Source organism: Callionymus lyra, chromosome 6 (genome assembly GCF_982586985.1).
Source record: "Callionymus lyra chromosome 6, fCalLyr1.hap1.1, whole genome shotgun sequence".
In the NCBI taxonomy this organism is placed as follows: domain Eukaryota; kingdom Metazoa; phylum Chordata; class Actinopteri; order Syngnathiformes; family Callionymidae; genus Callionymus; species Callionymus lyra.
In genome coordinates this window covers 21,636,690-21,655,318 of record NC_141823.1, presented here as the reverse complement: position 1 = coordinate 21,655,318, position 18,629 = coordinate 21,636,690, and the positions used below count along the sequence as shown (strand labels likewise).

General features: G+C 36.2%; 1 protein-coding gene across 1 annotated transcript; it reads right to left on the bottom strand.

The window, feature by feature from the left end:
• Positions 1-479: 479 nt before the first annotated feature.
• Positions 480-16,810, bottom strand: LOC148077557 (actin-binding LIM protein 1-like). The gene is made up of 17 exons (XM_087794220.1): positions 16,481-16,810; positions 12,238-12,381; positions 11,689-11,872; positions 10,049-10,158; positions 9,546-9,672; positions 8,038-8,131; positions 7,883-7,970; positions 7,758-7,816; positions 6,440-6,517; positions 5,565-5,735; positions 4,763-4,792; positions 4,460-4,589; positions 2,980-3,024; positions 2,842-2,900; positions 2,432-2,491; positions 2,187-2,267; positions 480-1,411 (listed from the first exon to the last, which is right to left on the bottom strand). Exons 1-17 carry the CDS (start codon positions 16,785-16,787, stop codon positions 1,298-1,300), a joined length of 1,881 nt encoding a protein of 626 aa, XP_087650346.1. The 5' UTR covers positions 16,788-16,810; the 3' UTR covers positions 480-1,297.
• Positions 16,811-18,629: the final 1,819 nt, after the last annotated feature.

Sequence of the window (18,629 nt, the reverse complement as noted above, 5' to 3'; positions counted from 1 at the left end):
TTGTTTGAGATCTCTTTGAATGGAAATAAACGTATATAAAGAGATGCCTCGTGTCGTCCGATAAACTTCTGTCACTGTGACTTCCCACATGTGCGGCCCTCTCATCCCTCATCGTACCATAATCACAAAAGATTCCATCAGCAAAACATCCTCTCCAACTGTGTAAACATCATGTATCCTGAGATAAGACAGTCGGTGGGCTCTGTTTATTCAGCTGGTTTATTAGTTATAGGTGTTTATTTAGATGGATATTTGTTTAAACGCATGTGCTCATCTTCAAAAACATGAAGCTGTACATTGAACAAGCATTTTGTTCAGTGACCCATAACAATTAACTGGTGTGTTCTGGAAAATAAAGTTAAGTCAAATTTAAAACATTAGGAAAAAACGTTGGTTTAAAGTCATTTATTAACTATACATATGCATTTTGTAGATTAGAACAGAACATGTGCAACACTGGCTTGGAAGGAAAGGAAAATCATATTTTTTAAATCATAATAATTCCATTCACCTAAAAGCCACATACAGGAAATTCTCAAAGAGCAGATTTGAGCTGAATATTTGACGTTTATTGTTACAAGAAGGCAATGAACAGAGATTCTCACTGAGGCTTGAGAGTGATGGAGTCTGAGCCTGAAACGAAGGTCACTGGTGTGTTGATGCACCAAAGGAATCACAGACTGAACTGCAGGATAAAAACACCAAAACACAGACACCATGTTTTATCAAACAAGTCTGGGATTTGAATGAAATATTTTCGTAGCTCCAAGAATAATAAAAAAAAGAAGAAATAAAAAACAGGAGCAGATCTCTCTATTCAGATGGAGGTTTTCAATGAGTTTCAAGAGGCAGAAAGACCACATGAAAATCACATCTCCACTCTGACTTGGGGGTGTTTTTGGATTCACTGGATCATGTCAGGAAACTCTATTAAACTCCAATGCTCGGGTTCGAAATCCATTTTAAAAAAGAGCATAGACTCAAAACTAAAACCTATGTGCTCTACCGCCCTCTTGTGTCATAATAATTAAGTGTTTTTTTGACACGTTCAGAGCTTGTAGAATAATTAAGTGTTTAAACTTTGTTAGTCATTAAAAAAAACTATTCATTGATAAACAATAAGCCTTAAAGTCCATGACCAGAAGATTGTGTGGGTATAGAAGAAAATAAAGTAAATCGTGGAAAAATGAAGGAAGTATCTGAATCAGAGGCATGTGTTGGTGCACAAAAAAAAGAGAGAAAAGTAAGTGCTTTCAAGAGTGTGTGAATAATTGATATAACATGACTCGACCAGTTTTCAGAACAGACTTGCTTTCTTCTTCATGTCGTTACGTTTCCACAGAGGAAGAGTATTAAATGCTTTTATGTCCATGCCGAAAATTGTAAAGAAGGATTCTGGTGATAGGTGGCGCTGCAACAGATGAAGAGAGAGAGTATTAGCGCATATATTTCACAAATCTCCGATCTTGATTTCAAAGAGGATCCGTTAAATTGAGCGTCCAAAGGGTCAAAATATTTTACTCGCACTCGCCAGAAATCATTTATATTTTGATAGTTGATAAAGCAATTAGCTATTGAAAGTCATTATTTATAGTGCTTTGAAAAAAAATAAAAAAATAAATGAGGCCCAGGGGCCACATGCGACCCTCATAGTGAATTTATGAGGACCTCAGGAGGTTAGAGTAAGGTTGTGTATAAATGGATCTGATAGCTAACTAACAACATGTATTACTTTTAATTATTGATTTTAACATATAAATCCACCATAGCATGTTTCTTCATTTTCCTTTTTGGAATATTTTCCTCAATATAATTTGAAAGTAAATAGAAAAATATGTTTTTTTTTAAATGCCAATTATTAAATCTTATATTTTATTTTATAAAGGTTTTTAAATATAAAATCATGGCATATTTACATATTTTATCTCTCTTTATAGACCTTCTCCTTTGTTCCCGTTGGTTTGACGACCCCTTACAACAGTCGCAGTTCATAAATGAAATGTAATTGCCTTCCTCTGCTCTAGACCCAATTGATATAGCAAGTCACCAAAACATAGTAGGTGATCTAGTTTTTTGGCGAATGTTAAACAAGTATTAAATACTGTAGGTGTGTAGTACTCTTGTGGGCCACAAAAAATACCTGGACATTGGTTTGACACATGTTTTTCATAGTGCAGTAAAAGTACCTCCAGTCTTGTTTTGTCAACATCTCTCGGAAGCTTCACTTGTCGCCGGTTGTTGGTGGCGAGTACCTCATAGGGATACATCTGGACGTGAGAAGAAGAAGTTTTCAATAAGACAATGAATCCACAAACTCTTTAGAACATCGTTTAAATTAATAACTAAAAGAAAGAATCTTCCACCAAGCTTTGATTCTGTGAGTAGACTTCACACGAGAGCACAATATTAAAGGTGATAATTTAGTACTTGCTTTTGGCTCCAATAAATTAGGCAAAGAAACTCCTCTGTCCATTCCACGACCATGGTTGAACTACAGGATGAAGCAAACATGCAGCATGAAACATCATTCCACCACTTCAACACTTGTCTAGCAGCGAACCGTGTTAGTTTAACTCGTTGCACAGATCAGTGGTTGAGTCGAGCTGAATGAATGTAACATGAAAGTAGCTGAAAAGTCTCACCTTGAAATCTTGAAATGCGTGAAGAAGAAGAAAAAACATTTCAGAAATGAACTGAAAATGAACAACAGAGATGTCCTCGTCTACCTCTGTAGGCGTCGCTGCCACACCGGAACAGATCCATCGAGTGTTGCTTGAGGAGAGCCAGGAGGAAGAACATGTTAGGAACATACTGAGGTGGATCGAGGGAAGGGTTCCTTACAGGGTTGAGACCGTTGCATGTGTATCCAGGTAGGGAGGCGGTCTGAGCGCTGCTGCCGTCTGTTTCAAGAGGAAACGGAAAGAAGATGGGATTACAAAAAAAATCAATCCTACTGGATGAACTTTCAATGGAATGTACCTTGTTTGTAGATGGGAGGCTTGTTGTACATGTTGAATCCTTGGTCTGTGGAGAGATGAAGGTGCTGCTTGAGGAGGTTTTAATCAATACAACGTGTGCTAGTATGAGTTGCTCGCTGCATCATTGAAACTTGCTTCAGTTAGTAGTTGTATTACTAGTTGCATTAGTGGTAGAAACAAAAAGTTAGTTTTGCAGCTGTAGCGGTGCAGTTGTTGGTTCTATTCTTTTGTCTATTAGCTGTAATGAAGCAGCACTGGGAGTGGGTCAGTATTTTAAATCACGCATAGCATCATGTAACATTCTTTCTTTTTTCCTTATATTTTCGATAATGGATTCATTTAAAACAGTCATGACTCTTGTCGAAACAATGTTTTTAAACTTGCTTATAGCTGCTGGCACAAGAACATCTTGTGTTTTTTGATATGTTGGTTTGTTGTTTATTGCACATAGATGTGTATAATTAGAGTAGATGTAATAGTGTAGTAGATGTAGAAGTTTTAATAATACATTAATGGTGGTGTAAGTGTGGGTGGTAGGGAAAGTTGAGGTTGTAGTGTAATTTATTTCAGTCTTGGCTGTATTATATAGATGAAAAACTGATGAAATTAAAACACTAAGGAACACAAAAACTACGGTGATTTAACTCTTTGAAAATAAGAATAAAAAGAGAAGGCCCATAAAGGAATGAACAAGTGCATGTAAACTTAACAAGTCATTCATCCACCTTGGGTCATGTCCAAATTTGCCAACAAATTAGAAAGTAAGTAATTATTATCTGTAAAGTGCCTTTCTAGACCAGGGTCACAACACACCTTAACAATCAAAACAATATACAGTTAAAATATAAACTTTAAAAGGCCAAGACACATAAGACAAACACAGCAGCCCAAAGAAAATCAGGGAAAAGCCTGAACAAATAAAAAATATGTTTCTTGAAGGAGTCAGTAGATCATCAAACGCAGAGGGAGAGGAATTAAAATGAAAGTTTGTGTTTTTAAGATACCACACAGATCGACAGAAACAGAGGAAATGTCTTCGCATTGACCATCAAAACAACACTAGACTATTGCGACATCCAAAATAAAAAGAGTGTATCTGAGCAAAAACTCATGATGGGAGCCGAGGGTTTATTTAAAAAACTAAAAACCAATTTAAAAATAGATACTTTTAGATTGTGTAAATAATTCAAGAACATAAATTCAAACATATATATTTAATGATCCTTTAAAAATAAACTCCTTTGACAGTTGAAGAGTCACTGAGAGTCTCAGTGCAGTGCGAGCTTACCTTTGCTAAGAGGGAGGAGATGGTGACTGAAGGAAGAAGTGGGGCAGGTGTGGGTGTCAGAGGACAGGAGAGGAGGAGGAGGAGAAACTACTGACCCTGCGTGTTATTTCAGGAAAGAAGTGAACACACAGGGAAGTGGGGTGTGAAAGTAGGGAAGAGTGCTGTTGGATGTCCTTGTTGTGGTTCCTCTTACCAGGCCGATGGAAGTGTTGAGGTGATCTGGACGGTGGTGGGATGTAAGAATGTCGAGTGTACAGCCCGGGAAATCCGAAAGTGCCGTGGCTTGCAGATTTTGGGATGATTTTCTGTAGGTCACAACTTTCCTTTAAAGTTAAGGGCAGATAAAAAAAACAAACATTTCAACTTTGACCTCACAGTACCAACTCATTCCACTGGGTGTCACTATAGTGAAGTATAGTTATTATGTTTACGCTACTGTTTACATTTTACAAAAATAAACTAACAAGCTTTATTAAGTTTCCATTCAAAAAGTTACCTCAGTATTTTCCGAAAGACTTCCTGACGACTAAAGAACAGAAGAAAAGGACATTTGTCAGGAACATAGCAAAAAGACAGAAACATCATGATGTTTAAAATAAATAATTGTCAAAAATGTCAAAAATTAAATTATTTATTTATAAATAATCGACATTTTAAAGCATGAATCTTCACAGAAAGTATGTCCATGAATATAGAATATTTGTTTGCTTAAACACAATGATAAACTACAATAAATAGAGCACAAGAAACTGTCAGGATTGTGTCCGTTTCAGTCAAAGGCAAAGAAATTGTAACTGTGTCAACAACAAGCAGGATGTCCATCTGTTTAACACATAATTACATTAATCCAATAATTGGAACAAAGACATTTTTACAGTATTTTACTTTTTAACTTACAAAAAGCAGGATAAATTATAAGGAAATTAAAGTTATAATGGAAATATATTGCAACACCTCTAGGATAAGACGAGGTATTTTCCACAGCTATTACTGTGACGACTTCTACTGCTACTACTATTAAGAAAACTACTGTTTAATGAATAGTTTAAATGATCAACATGGAGAAAGGAGGTTTTTTCACTCAAGGACAATATATGATCGTAAGGCAACACATTTTTAAATGAATATGCCTTCAATCTCTGTATTATTACAAATATATATCCATGTTTTTATTTGTATTAATTGATCAATAAATGTTGGCCCAAACACAATAAACACAGTCCTTGGTTTGACCAGAGAGTGAAACCAAGAAGAGAAGTGACACACAAACATGTCAGTGAATCCCATGGATTCATTACCTCTGCAGAGATTTGCCTCTCCTGCCTGCTGTCTTTCTTGTCCGGGGCAGAAGCGTTGCCGCTCTCACTCTTATACGATATCATATCCGGATGCTCTATATCATATATAGCCTTGACTCTGGGAATGGCTGCTAAGTCTCGGTAGTCAATGACCTCATTATCTACTTTTGCCTGGGAGCAGGGATGGAGAGGAGGAAGAGGAGAAGAGAAGGGTGAGAACACACGGATGGCGGTTCAGGTGGAGGAATTCATCTTTAATCCAACAACATCCCGCTGTTTTAGACAGAAATGTGAACGGATCGTCCGCTCGTCTAAGATTGACGGTTGTATCCAAACGTGAACGACCGTTATTTGAGATGTTTTCTTTGGGTTAAAGTGTATTCCCGACAAATGCACAGGTGACGATCAGGTTCTTTGAGCTCAATCTGAAGTGCTGAGCATTCAAATTGACACAATGAAAGATCAAAGCCTCCATTCAATCTGTGGTTGAGCATCAATATTCAACTGTGAGTTTATTATTTTAGGTGTTCGGTGGAGGGCAGGGGGTGTGGGCACCTTGCTCAAAGGTCAAGGCACATGTAGAAAAATAAGCAATAAAAATAAAGCAAGATAAATATGTAACCACTTCTGATTAATCAACCACAATTGAATTATTATTATTTAAAAATATTTTTTATAAGCAAGATAAAACTATTTCCGACCAGTCAAGGGGAGTCGCATCGTATTTGTTACAGATTTTTGAGCTCAGTTTGTTAATCTGCAGTCAAAATCAAACACCCGACCCATGTCACTTCCGTCCTGTGTAAATAAAATGTAAATATAAAACAGGACTACACATCGACCTGCTGGTGATGCTTTAAATGGTGCAAACTTACACAGATGATGTGACCAGGACTCCCCGGAGTACAGGACCCTGGTCTGGAGCAGGAGCTCTCCGAGGAGGATCTAATGGGCTGAGAAACAAAGATGATGTCATCATCAATGGACATAAACATACAGTAGCTGATAGTAGTTGATTTCTCTAGTTAGACAAACCAGTCTCTCTCAAAACAGCTAGAAACATTGATATTATTAACAAGTCTGAGGTTAGTCTAGTGGTTAATGTGGAGACGGATCGATAAAACAGACCTGGACAGAGTGCAGACATGTGGTTCCTACATGTGGCCCTTAGACTATATTTATGTGGCCTCACTATAAATGGGATTGTGTCTAAAAACGACTAACAATTTGAATTGTACTTATTTTTCTTTATTTAGTATTAGTTCAATTCTAATAGTAACTTGTTAAAGTTCTTAGTTCAGGACTTTTCTCAATTTCTTTTTCATTTATCTTTTTTTGTAAGTAGTTCCTCTCCCTCGAAAACAATTACTGTATAGTAAAGAAAAAAATAAAAACAATGAAAAAGATGCTTGTCCATAGTGCTTGTGCCATTATTTTTCAATAAAATGTATAAAAAATAAAATTATATACAATAAAATCCTAATTGTACTTATTTTTTGCAACATTTTACACACTTTTTAAACATCCTCCTTACTAATTATTTACTATAAACTTATTATTAATATTTGTAATTGGTATCCATTGTTACTTTAGTATTGTTTTTGTAATTCATATTATGGCTCTTTTGTGAATTCCTTTTTAGTTTTAGCTTAACTTTTGTCTTATCTCAGGGTCAAGGCGACCCGGAGGCCTGAAAACAAATGTGTTTGTGGTATCCCTTGTGTTATCTCAGGGTCAAGGTGACCCGGACGCCCAAAGAACAAATGTGTTTGTGGTATCCTTGTTCACCTTGACCAAGAGACAACACAAGGGGTACTGCAAACGTTTGTTTTCGGGCCTTCGGGTCACCTTGACCCTGAGATAACACAAGGGTTACAAAAGCCAGGGTTTTCCCTAAAACTTGAATGGCAGTGAAAGCATCATCATGACCCTCACAAGACACCAATTGGGTTTGAATGATTAGTCCAAACAACAAAGTGCATCACAGCATTCCAGTGGTCAGTCCAGTTCACGGTGAAACAAGCAAGTTTAACTACCGACTAATGATAGAATCACTCGAACCACGGTCCTGCTTATTAACCTTCAGTTGTTCTGGAGGGAAAAAGAAGTCAAGCGGTGTTTTGGTCCTTGAGCTCTAAGGAGGAGAGAAGGTGGGAACAGAAGATTTACAAGGAGCTTTTCAGTCGGTCTTACTCTGTCTTCACTCCTGCTGCTGCTGCTGTCCCTGCAGTCTGGATGCCACACGGTCGACCCTGCAGAGACCAGTGACGCGTCAGCAAAAACATCAGAGGTTTACAAAGAGCATGGGTCAAACTGACCCTGCAGGTACATTTCATCTCCCTCCGCGAAAACCTTCCCACAGCGACTGCATCTCGCACAGCTGGGATGATAATGTTTGGATCCGGCCTGCAGGTCGATAAGTCGGTCATACATGGTTTTAGATGATATAGAAGAGAAGAAAGTCACTTCTCACCTCAAGGACTTTCCCCATTATGAACCTCTGACACATGTCGCACTGTATCCCGAACTGAATCTGATAGTCCCGCTCACAGTAGGGGGCGCCGTCCCTGAGGACAGACCAGCATTCACGTCTTCATTTGGTTCAATTTATCAACAAACAGTATATAAGATCGTATGAAAGAGATAATCAGGTCTTTTATATAATTAACATATGTTTTTTTATTCATTTTAATGTGGACTTGATTGACACACAATAATAAATGATCATTTAGATGATAGAGAAAGCCAGGAATAGAATAGAAAGACTATCTAATTTTATAAATATATCATATAAATATAGAATTAAAGAGAAAGCCAGGAATAGAATAGAAAGACTATCTAATTTTAAAAATATATCATATAAATATAGAATTAAAGAGAAAGCCAGGAAATAGAATAGAAACACTATCTAATTTTATAAATATATCATATAAATATAGAATTAAAGAGCATAGTTTCAATGATCATTTAGATGATAGAGAAAGCCAGGAAATAGAATAGAAACACTATCTAATTTTATAAATATATCATATAAATATAGAATTAAAGAGAAAGCCAGGAATAGAATAGAAAGACTATCTAATTTTATAAATATATCATATAAATATAGAATTAAAGAGAAAGCCAGGAATAGAATAGAAAGACTATCTAATTTTATAAATATATCATATAAATATAGAATTAAAGAGAAAGCCAGGAAATAGAATAGAAACACTATCTAATTTTATAAATATATCATATAAATATAGAATTAAAGAGAAAGCCAGGAAATAGAATAGAAACACTATCTAATTTTATAAATATATCATATAAATATAGAATTAAAGAGAAAGCCAGGAATAGAATAGAAAGACTATCTAATTTTATAAATATATCATATAAATATAGAATTAAAGAGAAAGCCAGGAATAGAATAGAAACACTATCTAATTTTATAAATATATCATATAAATATAGAATTAAAGAGAAAGCCAGGAATAGAATAGAAAGACTATCTAATTTTATAAATATATCATATAAATATAGAATTAAAGAGAAAGCCAGGAATAGAATAGAAAGACTATCTAATTTTATAAATATATCATATAAATATAGAATTAAAGAGAAAGCCAGGAAATAGAATAGAAACACTATCTAATTTTATAAATATACCATATAAATATAGAATTAAAGAGCATAGTTTCAATGAGATACTCATATTCACGATGATTATTAATCATTAATTAGTATTAAAATATAAAATACAAATAAAATGATTGCCTTTTTTTCTGAACTAAGGTTTTACTAACTTTCCTTTGTGATTCCGTTTCTCACAATTATGAAGATAATACAATCTTTATTTAAAATCTAAAAATCTAAAAATTTCACTTTTTAAAAAATTTCAAATCAGTTGAATTTTCCAGCTGACTAAAGTTGTGTCGTTGTTGAAATCATGTGATTCTACTGTGTGATTATGAACAAGAGAAGAGTGTAAGAACTGACTTGCTGATGTATTCTCCGCTCAGCATGGTTTTGCAGACTTTACACTTGAAGCAGCCGAGATGCCAGTGACCGCCGAGCGCCAGCAGAGCCTGACCGTTCTTGATGTCTCTGCCACAAGCACTGCAGCCTGAAAACATCAAAATCATCCGTCAATAACATCCATCATTTTACATACAACAATGATTCAGACATATTTCATTATTATATGAATTATATATTTATTGATGTATTTATTTATGTATTTATTGATGTATTTACTGATGTATTTATTGATTAAAAAGTACATTTTGTGTCATGGTTTGGGAAGAATAATGGTGATAAAAGAATCAAATGTAGTTTTGTTCTTAAAAAAAACTCTTTCAGAACACAAAGATTTAAGGAAACACACCTAATGTCTATATAACACATCTAAAGTTGTACTATTCTATCACAGCATCACTTTAAGAGTATGTTTTGTGTTCTCTAACAATGAATCGGATGATTTGACGAAAGGATGAACACACTTGTTGAAAGTCTGGTGCATTGTGGAGGAGTGGACATGGGTTTATTGCAGTTCTGACAGATGCACTCTTTCCCACTGAAGGTGACACAATCCCCGGCAGGAAACGGTTGTCTGGCAGGAAGAGAAGCAGGAGAAACTTTCTGTTATATGTGTGTCACCTTAAAAAAAAAAAAAAAGTTGTTAAGTTTTTGTAGCTCAGGAGGAAACATAATCTTGTACAAGTCATTGAATAAAAGCTTTTTTCTGTACCATAGTTTGTGTTTATCAGTATGTATCTTTTGTGTTGTCTCTGGGTGACCGAGAAGCAACACAAGGGATACCTCAAACACTTATGGTTTTTCGGCCTTCGGGTCACCAAGACACAGAGGCAACACAAGGTATACCACAAACAGATTTGTCTTTTCGGGCTCCGATTATCCTGATCGTCCAAAATGACTGCCTCTGAACATTCAAATTATCTTTCTAACAGTTAATATAACATTTTTAATTGTTTTCATATTTAAATTTAACTTTTCAACAACTCAGAGCTTATTATCATAATTTAATAAAAAGTTTTTAGAATTTATTAGCACATTTAACTTAAATCCTATATTATTGCACACATTATTATTATTTATTTTATTAGAAAATGTATTTTTTTTCAAATTTAGATATTAATTATAAAACATCTTAAAATCCAGGCAAATGATCAGCACGTCCAAAAAAAAGAGAAGAATTCTTTATAAAAAGCGACCCACTAATGTAGTTGAGTTGGATGTCTTACTATCACTACTTCAATATTTTCTGACACATGATGTCAATACAAAAAACTACCTTCCACTTCTAATGCATGTACTTTTCTAGAATCACTTCAAGACGATGAGATCTACTTGAAAAAAGTGTTTTTATTTTGACCACTGACTAAATATAATCACCTATTTTAAAGTTTACCGTATCCTATTTAGATTTAATATTCCCTCTTAAACCTCCATTTACATCACCTTAAAAATACATTATTAACTATACCGTACAATCATAAAAATCATAATTATGGAAATGAATTCATCTAAATTTGTAACATTGTTTTTTCTTACATCATTAACATCATTTTTTCATTCAATTATTTTCTATCAGACAGAATTTGAACTGTTATTTATCACTGTTGTTATCTATCGTCTATTTTTCATGCACAAATGAAATCAGAGTAAAATACAATGTATAAAAATGTGTATGTATATAAAAATATTCTGTGTAACGAATAAGTTAAAACAAATAAATACATAAATAAAAACAAATCAATTTAAAAACAATATTCAATGTAAATAAATACAGTGTAAAAATTTAAATGTTAAAGAATGTAATGTAAATAAGGTCAGTTTATGAAACTTTGTGTGTAAAAAAAAAACAGTGTTAAGATCCGGGGAACCAAATATGGAAGTAAATGTGTGCCATTATACTTTGAATATGAATTTCTTTGAGTTTTTTCCCCCCCGTCTATGCATGTTAAAAAAATGTATGTCAAATTCAAATTGTGTTTTTGATGCTGTAAAAATCCATTCTTATAATTCATATTCAAAGCCTGATGGAAAACATTTACCCTCTGACTTCACTATTCTCAGCTCAGTCTGAGCTCCAGCTTCAAAACATTACAGGGTAAATTACTTGCAAATGGTGCACACGAAGCAGGCCGGGTGGTAGTTCTTCCCCAGGACCGTGACCACGTCCCCCTCCACGAATCCTCCACAGTTGGCGCAGGGCGTCCCATGAAGCCTCTGGAAGTCCAGCGGGCAGAGATAACTACCGTTCGCGGCAAAGAAGCCCGACTGAGCCAAGTCGCAGCCACACACTGAGACCAGAGAAGACATTAGCTCTTATAGGATCAATTCAAGTTGAGGTGCTTGTTCTGGATCCAAAATGAAAAGTAACCCCCCCCCCTCCCTGAAAAACCACAACCCCTCTGCTGTGAAAGCTCTTTTCTCTGACCAGTAAACATCACTGCAGAGTGATTGAAAGGAACGAGAGGCTTGTTAGAAGCAATTACAGAGAACAAAGGCCTTCTGGGAAAAGTACGTGTCCCTCTGCAGAACGATCCTCCCGTTCTCACAGCATGGGACATATCTCCTGGAGCCAATGTAACTTATTCTGATGCCAGTATTCCAACACACACCGTGAGACAACTCAACATAATATTGGTGACTTCTGATGACTGACCTTTGCAGGTGAAGCACTTGATGTGGAAGTGGTTGCTTTGGACTCGCAGGACTTCCCCCTTGCACTGCTTGCCGCACCTGAAGCAGGCTATGACTGGCTTCACCGAGGAAGGAGACGGGTGGCGTCCCTCCTGCGTCTGCAGCACTGGTGGAGATAAAAAACTATAAAAACAAAGATCTCGTCCAAGTCGCTCATTTACAGTCGATTTGCTCAAACTCCCGACATTCAGACAGATTTAAAGACTTGGAATTGAAAGAAGCTGGAATTCTGGAAATCATCTTAATTTAATATTTATTAAACATGGTACTATTTTAATCAAAACTATTTTCATTTTCCTCAGGGTCTGTTGCCCCCCCCATGCCCTCTCACCATTTAATTCAATTGTGTGACAGAATGCATCCGGGTCACCTTGCATGACATTTTTTATTTAAAAATTTGATTATTTTTTTTAATTTACTAATTTATTTATTTACTGTTTGTACACTGTTGCTGATATTTTGTCCCATTCTTTAGACGAGCACAGACTTTCAACTTCCTTCACAGATTCTCAATTGGATTGAAGTCATAGTCACTCCTTCTTTGCTTGTGCGGGGAGTTTGGGATTATTGTCGTGCAGGAAGATGCAGCCACGTTTCCTCCTCAAATGATGGAAGGAGATGTTTCCCCAAATCTCACGATACATGACCACGTCCATTCTTATCTTAATAGGGATCAGTCGTCCTGTCATCTTTGCAAAAAAGCAGCTCCAAAACATAATGTTTCCACTACAAAGCCTCACATTGGGTGGAAACAATTTGCAGCAAATGGCGTTTATACCAAAGATTTCCATTTAAGCAGGGGTTGTTTTATAACTTATAGTAACCTTTTTCACTGTGGTCTTCAGTTCATTGACCAGTCCCCCCCTCAACCCCATGAATTTGTCACCAGTCTCAAGATTATTTGTTCCATGAGGTGGGATCTTGTGTCAAGCTCCAGGTAAAGATTGTCAGGGATCTTGTATTTATACTATTTCCTAGTAACTGCTCCAACAGTTGAGCTCCTCTCACCAGGCTTCTGGACTGTTTTAGACCAGCTGATCCTGGTCTTGTGCAGGTGAACAAACTTGACCCTGGTGTCCTTGGACGGCCTCTTCGGCCTGAGTCATGGTGTCTTCGGTCTGACTCTTTAAGGACATGTGTGCTTCAGGACAGATAACCAGTTCTGATGGTGAGTTAATACGGTGAGTGAGTAGAGGATAGAATATCTTGGCAATGAAGAAGTAACACGTCAGTGAGGGCCAGAATTCTTGAGAGAGGTGTTAAATATCCATACGGTGATGTGTATATATATATATTGTGATATCTTTTTTCACGATACTATTAGATGGCAATGTGTTATTAAAAAAGTGTGTTATGGTTTAAATTTCAATCCAAAACAAATATATATATATATATATATATATATATGTATCTTTTTTTTTTACAATTTACTTGGTAATATTCGCAGCATTTGTTCATTTTTGTGTTGCAATTAAAATACAAGCCGCTAGATGGCAGCAGTCATTACATCCTCCACAGCTAAAGCTACAATACAATCCCGGCGATGACTGAGAACGAGAGGATACAGTCCCTTTAGCAGCTTTTAAAGCTGTTGTTTGGACATATTTTGGTTTCAAAACGGGACGAAGAGTCATTCGGAGAATTCTGTTGCACCAGAGTCAAGTACTCGGACAATAATAATAATAATTCATTTTATTTATAAAGACACCATACAAACACTTCAACTATATCCTTGATCCTACAGTATCACAATATTATATTTGTACCGTATCGTGATGCGTATCGTATCCACAGATTCTCGCAAATACACACCCTTATATATATATATATATATATATATATATATATATATAATAATCACGATATCCATCTGGATCCATTCATCTTTTGAAGGACATATATATACTATATACAGTATATTCTTCAAAAGATGAATGGATCCAGATGGTCATTTGTCCAATCATTCCATGAGCATTTGATTGTGCTTTAGTTGTTATGTTGACAATGACACCGTCATATTGATAATTATACTTACATCAATAAATGACTCGAGTGAAATAAACTTTTTATCTGAGAAGAGACTGTCGACAAACAAGAGGAGAGCATAACCACGCCAGGCAATAAATCCGTGAATTAGATTTGGACAACCTTGCTGCAGTTAAGTACGCGCTCTAACTAGTTCTAAAAATAATTAACACTGTGATGTCACTTTAAACTGGTCATCACGGTCCTCTGCCAGGACCAGATCTGACCTCCAGGAATTCTCCGTCTACCTTAGAATGCAAAGCCGATACCGTGTCGAGTATTAGCGAATGATAGATTTAGAAAGATGGCGAGCGGGCAGAGAAACCTGAGCCGCGCAGCTAATCACCTAACTCGCTATCTGAGGCGGTGACAATCCCTGTTGTGCGCCTGCACTCGGTCGTGGAGCACCAGACATATTGAGCTGCTTACAAGCTGTATCGATGCTGGTTCAACACTGGAGAGAGCTGGTGTGGGAGGTCACGACCAGCAAATTACATTTTCTGAGTCCAAATAGCTTCACTTAGGAGAAGTACAAAAAAACATCAGTGATGGTAAACTAGATTTCAGAGGTATTTCTAGAATCACATGCTCACTGTCCAACAGCTGCTCTTTTTTTTTCAACAAAAACTTGAAAACGACACTAGTTACGGAGAAAAAACTCAAATCCTGGTCTGAGGGTGATTTATAAAAACATCCGACAGGATAAACTTTATCATAACTAGTGACAACTATTATCAGTGTTGATTGAACAAAACGAATCAATCTAATAAACTCCCCTTTAAATATAAACTTAATCAACAATAACACAAACCAAAAAACTCTACCTTTGTCCTTCATGCTCGAGGAACGTGACATCAGCATCAGAGTGGGAACCAACTATCAACCCGCTGGTGGCTGCCAGTAAAGGGGGTGGTCCCGAAAACAAAGTGGCGTGTGGAATGTGTGTGTGTGTGTGTGTGTTGCTGCCACATTTATCTGTTGTCTTTCTCTTGGCCAGGGACACACAAACCTCAGTGTCCAACGCCGACTAAAATTGATCGTGTTAAGACTGAATAAAAAGATCTTTGTGTAACGAATGCGTCAGATAAGTCTCTCACGATCTGCCCTTCCCCTTAAAAACACACATGGTTACACACACACATGTGGTTATACACACTTATATTGGGCTTCAATTCATTTTATCTCTTGTACTTTTTATATCTGGCTTGTTTTAAAATAACTAGTCATTTTGTTCATGCCAAGAAAAAACATCCATGACAGAGAGGATCTACTCTGAGGCTCAGAAGACTCAGCTCAGCAAACATTTCTTCTTCTTCCCCTCAAGATCATAAGGAACTTGATAACGACAGTGTGTTTAAAGTTTGTAAGACATCTTCTGCAGATGCATTCTTAATGCATTAAAATAAAAATAAAATTATTTTGTATTGCATTTTTTCAAAAATATACACATCAAAATTGATTTATTTTTTTTAAATGTATCCTTTTTATCTAGTTTTGAATGCGAAAGTTGAGGGTTCTACTCAGGTCTGTGGCCTTAAATCACCACCTGAAGGATTTTTGATTCTCTATCCATCTGCAGCCAGTGTTGCTGCTAAAGGACGGGAGGACAGTCTAATGAGGAGGACGGTGGGACACATCCAAGGCTGGGAGGACGAAAATGGAGAGTGATCCAGAATAGGCTGCCACATTGAAGTCATTAGTGAGACTCTGAACAAAAGTTAAACTGGGGGAAAATAGCCACTTTGGGTGAGAAAAAAAACTACATTTAATATAATTTAAAATGAATTTCAACACTATTAATAAAAACGGATATACTGTCCTGTCGAGCATCTGTTTTAACACCTCAAGATATGAAGATATTGGCAAGAACATCAATGAATTTCAATCATTTCACGTTTAAATTAAAGTAAACGGATTTTCGATTGGCTGATTAAAATACAGACAAATCCGTTTAGCGAAATCCTTCGCCGAGTAATCAAGTCTGTCTCAAGAGTAAGAGTGGCAGAATTAATGTCTATATGTTGAAAATGTAAACATCATAAATGATTGACATGAAAAAGCTGTTAAATCAATATTGAAATCAAATGTTTTGGGTCAATTCAATAATATCTATTAATTTGTTTTTGTGTTTTTTAAGTGACAAAAGAGGGGAAATAACAAGAAGCAGAATGTTTCCACACCTGCAGGGATGCCGGCCAGCTTCTCACACAGGATGTAGTCGTTGGGGTCCAGGAACGGCAGCTGCTCCATCATCGACTGCTTGGGAATGAGATACAAAACCTCGGCGACCTGTCCGTCTTCTATGATGGACATCCTCCGGACAGAGTTCTTCCTCTTGACCCGGTCCAGGACCACCATTTCACTGCTGTTGCTGGACCCGCAGATCCTACCCAGGCTGTTGAGGTTGAGGCGACTCGACATGCTCGTGTTGTCCACACCTTCAGCCAGACAGTTCAGGCTGCAGAGTGACGCCAGGCACGAAACCATAAAGCTATGCTAGAAGTCAAAAGCCGTCTCTCTAAGACAGTGTTTATGACTTGTGTGTGAGCGAGAGAGAGAGAGAGAGAGAGAGAGAGGGAGAGAGAGAGAGAGAGAGAGGTCCAACAGGCAGTCAAAGACTACCTTTGACTCACAACCTGTAAGTAGATTAAGGGAGGTATATTTTTAGGATTTATCTTCACAGTAAAGGATTTGGTCTCAGCTCACCTTTTTCACCTCTTCAGAAGGACTTTGACTTGATTTAAAATATTCCATTATACTTAGTAATTCAAGAGGATTATCATCCATGTCCACTTGCATTGTTTCAGGTCTCCAATCCTCTGGAACAAGTTGACCTTTTAGTTCCGAGCATTTGTTTTACGAACAAAACTGTGCTGTGATGAATCCATGAAAACGTTTAAAACCGTCGCAAGATTACGAAACAGCAATCCACTTTAGTCCTACCAACAGTGCCGTTGAAGATTAAGTGGCCCTGGTACAGGAAACACATTAAACCTGGCTCGGAGTCAGGGTCAAAGGTCCACACACGGGGACACAGAGTCTAGCATAATCGTGGAATTAAAGTATTTAGGCAGCAGAGGATCACTCAACGGTAAACAAGCTTGTTCAACATAATCATGTCCTTTCTTTTGGTGAAATACACCATAATAACAGTCCACGGATTAAAACTGGGATATTTTATACAGGTATTCTGAGGACAAACAACCTAATGTTGCTGTTTATTCACTGACATTGGGTCCAAAGAATATTCATCGCTTTAGAACTCAAAGCATATTAAAGAAAATATAGAAGTCATTTTTGACTGATTGTGTCATTTTACCAACTTATTTGCATTTAACCTACAACTGGCTACATCTTCTGGTTTGTTCCTAAAATTAGAACTAAGAGTACGGTGAGGTATTATTGGCTTATTAAGGCATGTACGTGGAAGTCTATTTCAGAATACTAGATGACCTCAGAGAATCAAGGTGAAGGTTTATTATTATTATTATATATAATATATATATGAAACCTTGACTCTTCTTATATATATATATACTGTATGTATATATATATATATATATATATATATATATATATATATATATATATAATAAAGAAGAATGAATAATAAAGAAGGCACGTAGGGCTGGATTTGTTCGTATATATCAAGTCACAGTGACATTTATGGTTCACATTCGTCATGATTTGGGAACTTTAAATGTTAAATTTTAACTATTTACTAAAATGTCCATCTATTTTAGATACATTACAAGATACATCAGTACAATTCCAGACTTCTCTACTTCATGTTCGGCTGTGTCTGGCTATGAATGCGCAAATGCATGAAAGTAAATTAGAGTTTAATATCTCAGTGTAAGGTCTTTAATACAAACTTTATTGAATGAAGGTCTAATAAACGATATGTTGTAGAATGAGTCTAGACTTCTTCCAAAATACGGCACTAATGTAAAGAAAACCTTTGAACTACCAGCAAAATATGGGAAAACTAAATACTGGCCCTAACCTGATGTAGAAGTTGCTCAAGTGAGTTCTGCTTCGAGCTTTACCAAATCTGGCTCAGTGTCGCTCCCTGCTGGTTAATAGGAGTAAAACCTTTTTATTGTTAAATAATTAAAAATAAATACATTTATAATGGAAAATGAAATCTGTATTTATTCTTTGGTATCTTTATAAACAGGATTTTGTCGTGATGTTATGTAAAGTAAATCAAATAAGATAATCAGACAATTAAAGATTTTCAACATATTCAATAGCGCGACTTCGATGAAATCACCGTTATAGAAGAGTAAAGCTTTAACCTCTTTTGACTTGTATATAAAGAAGCTG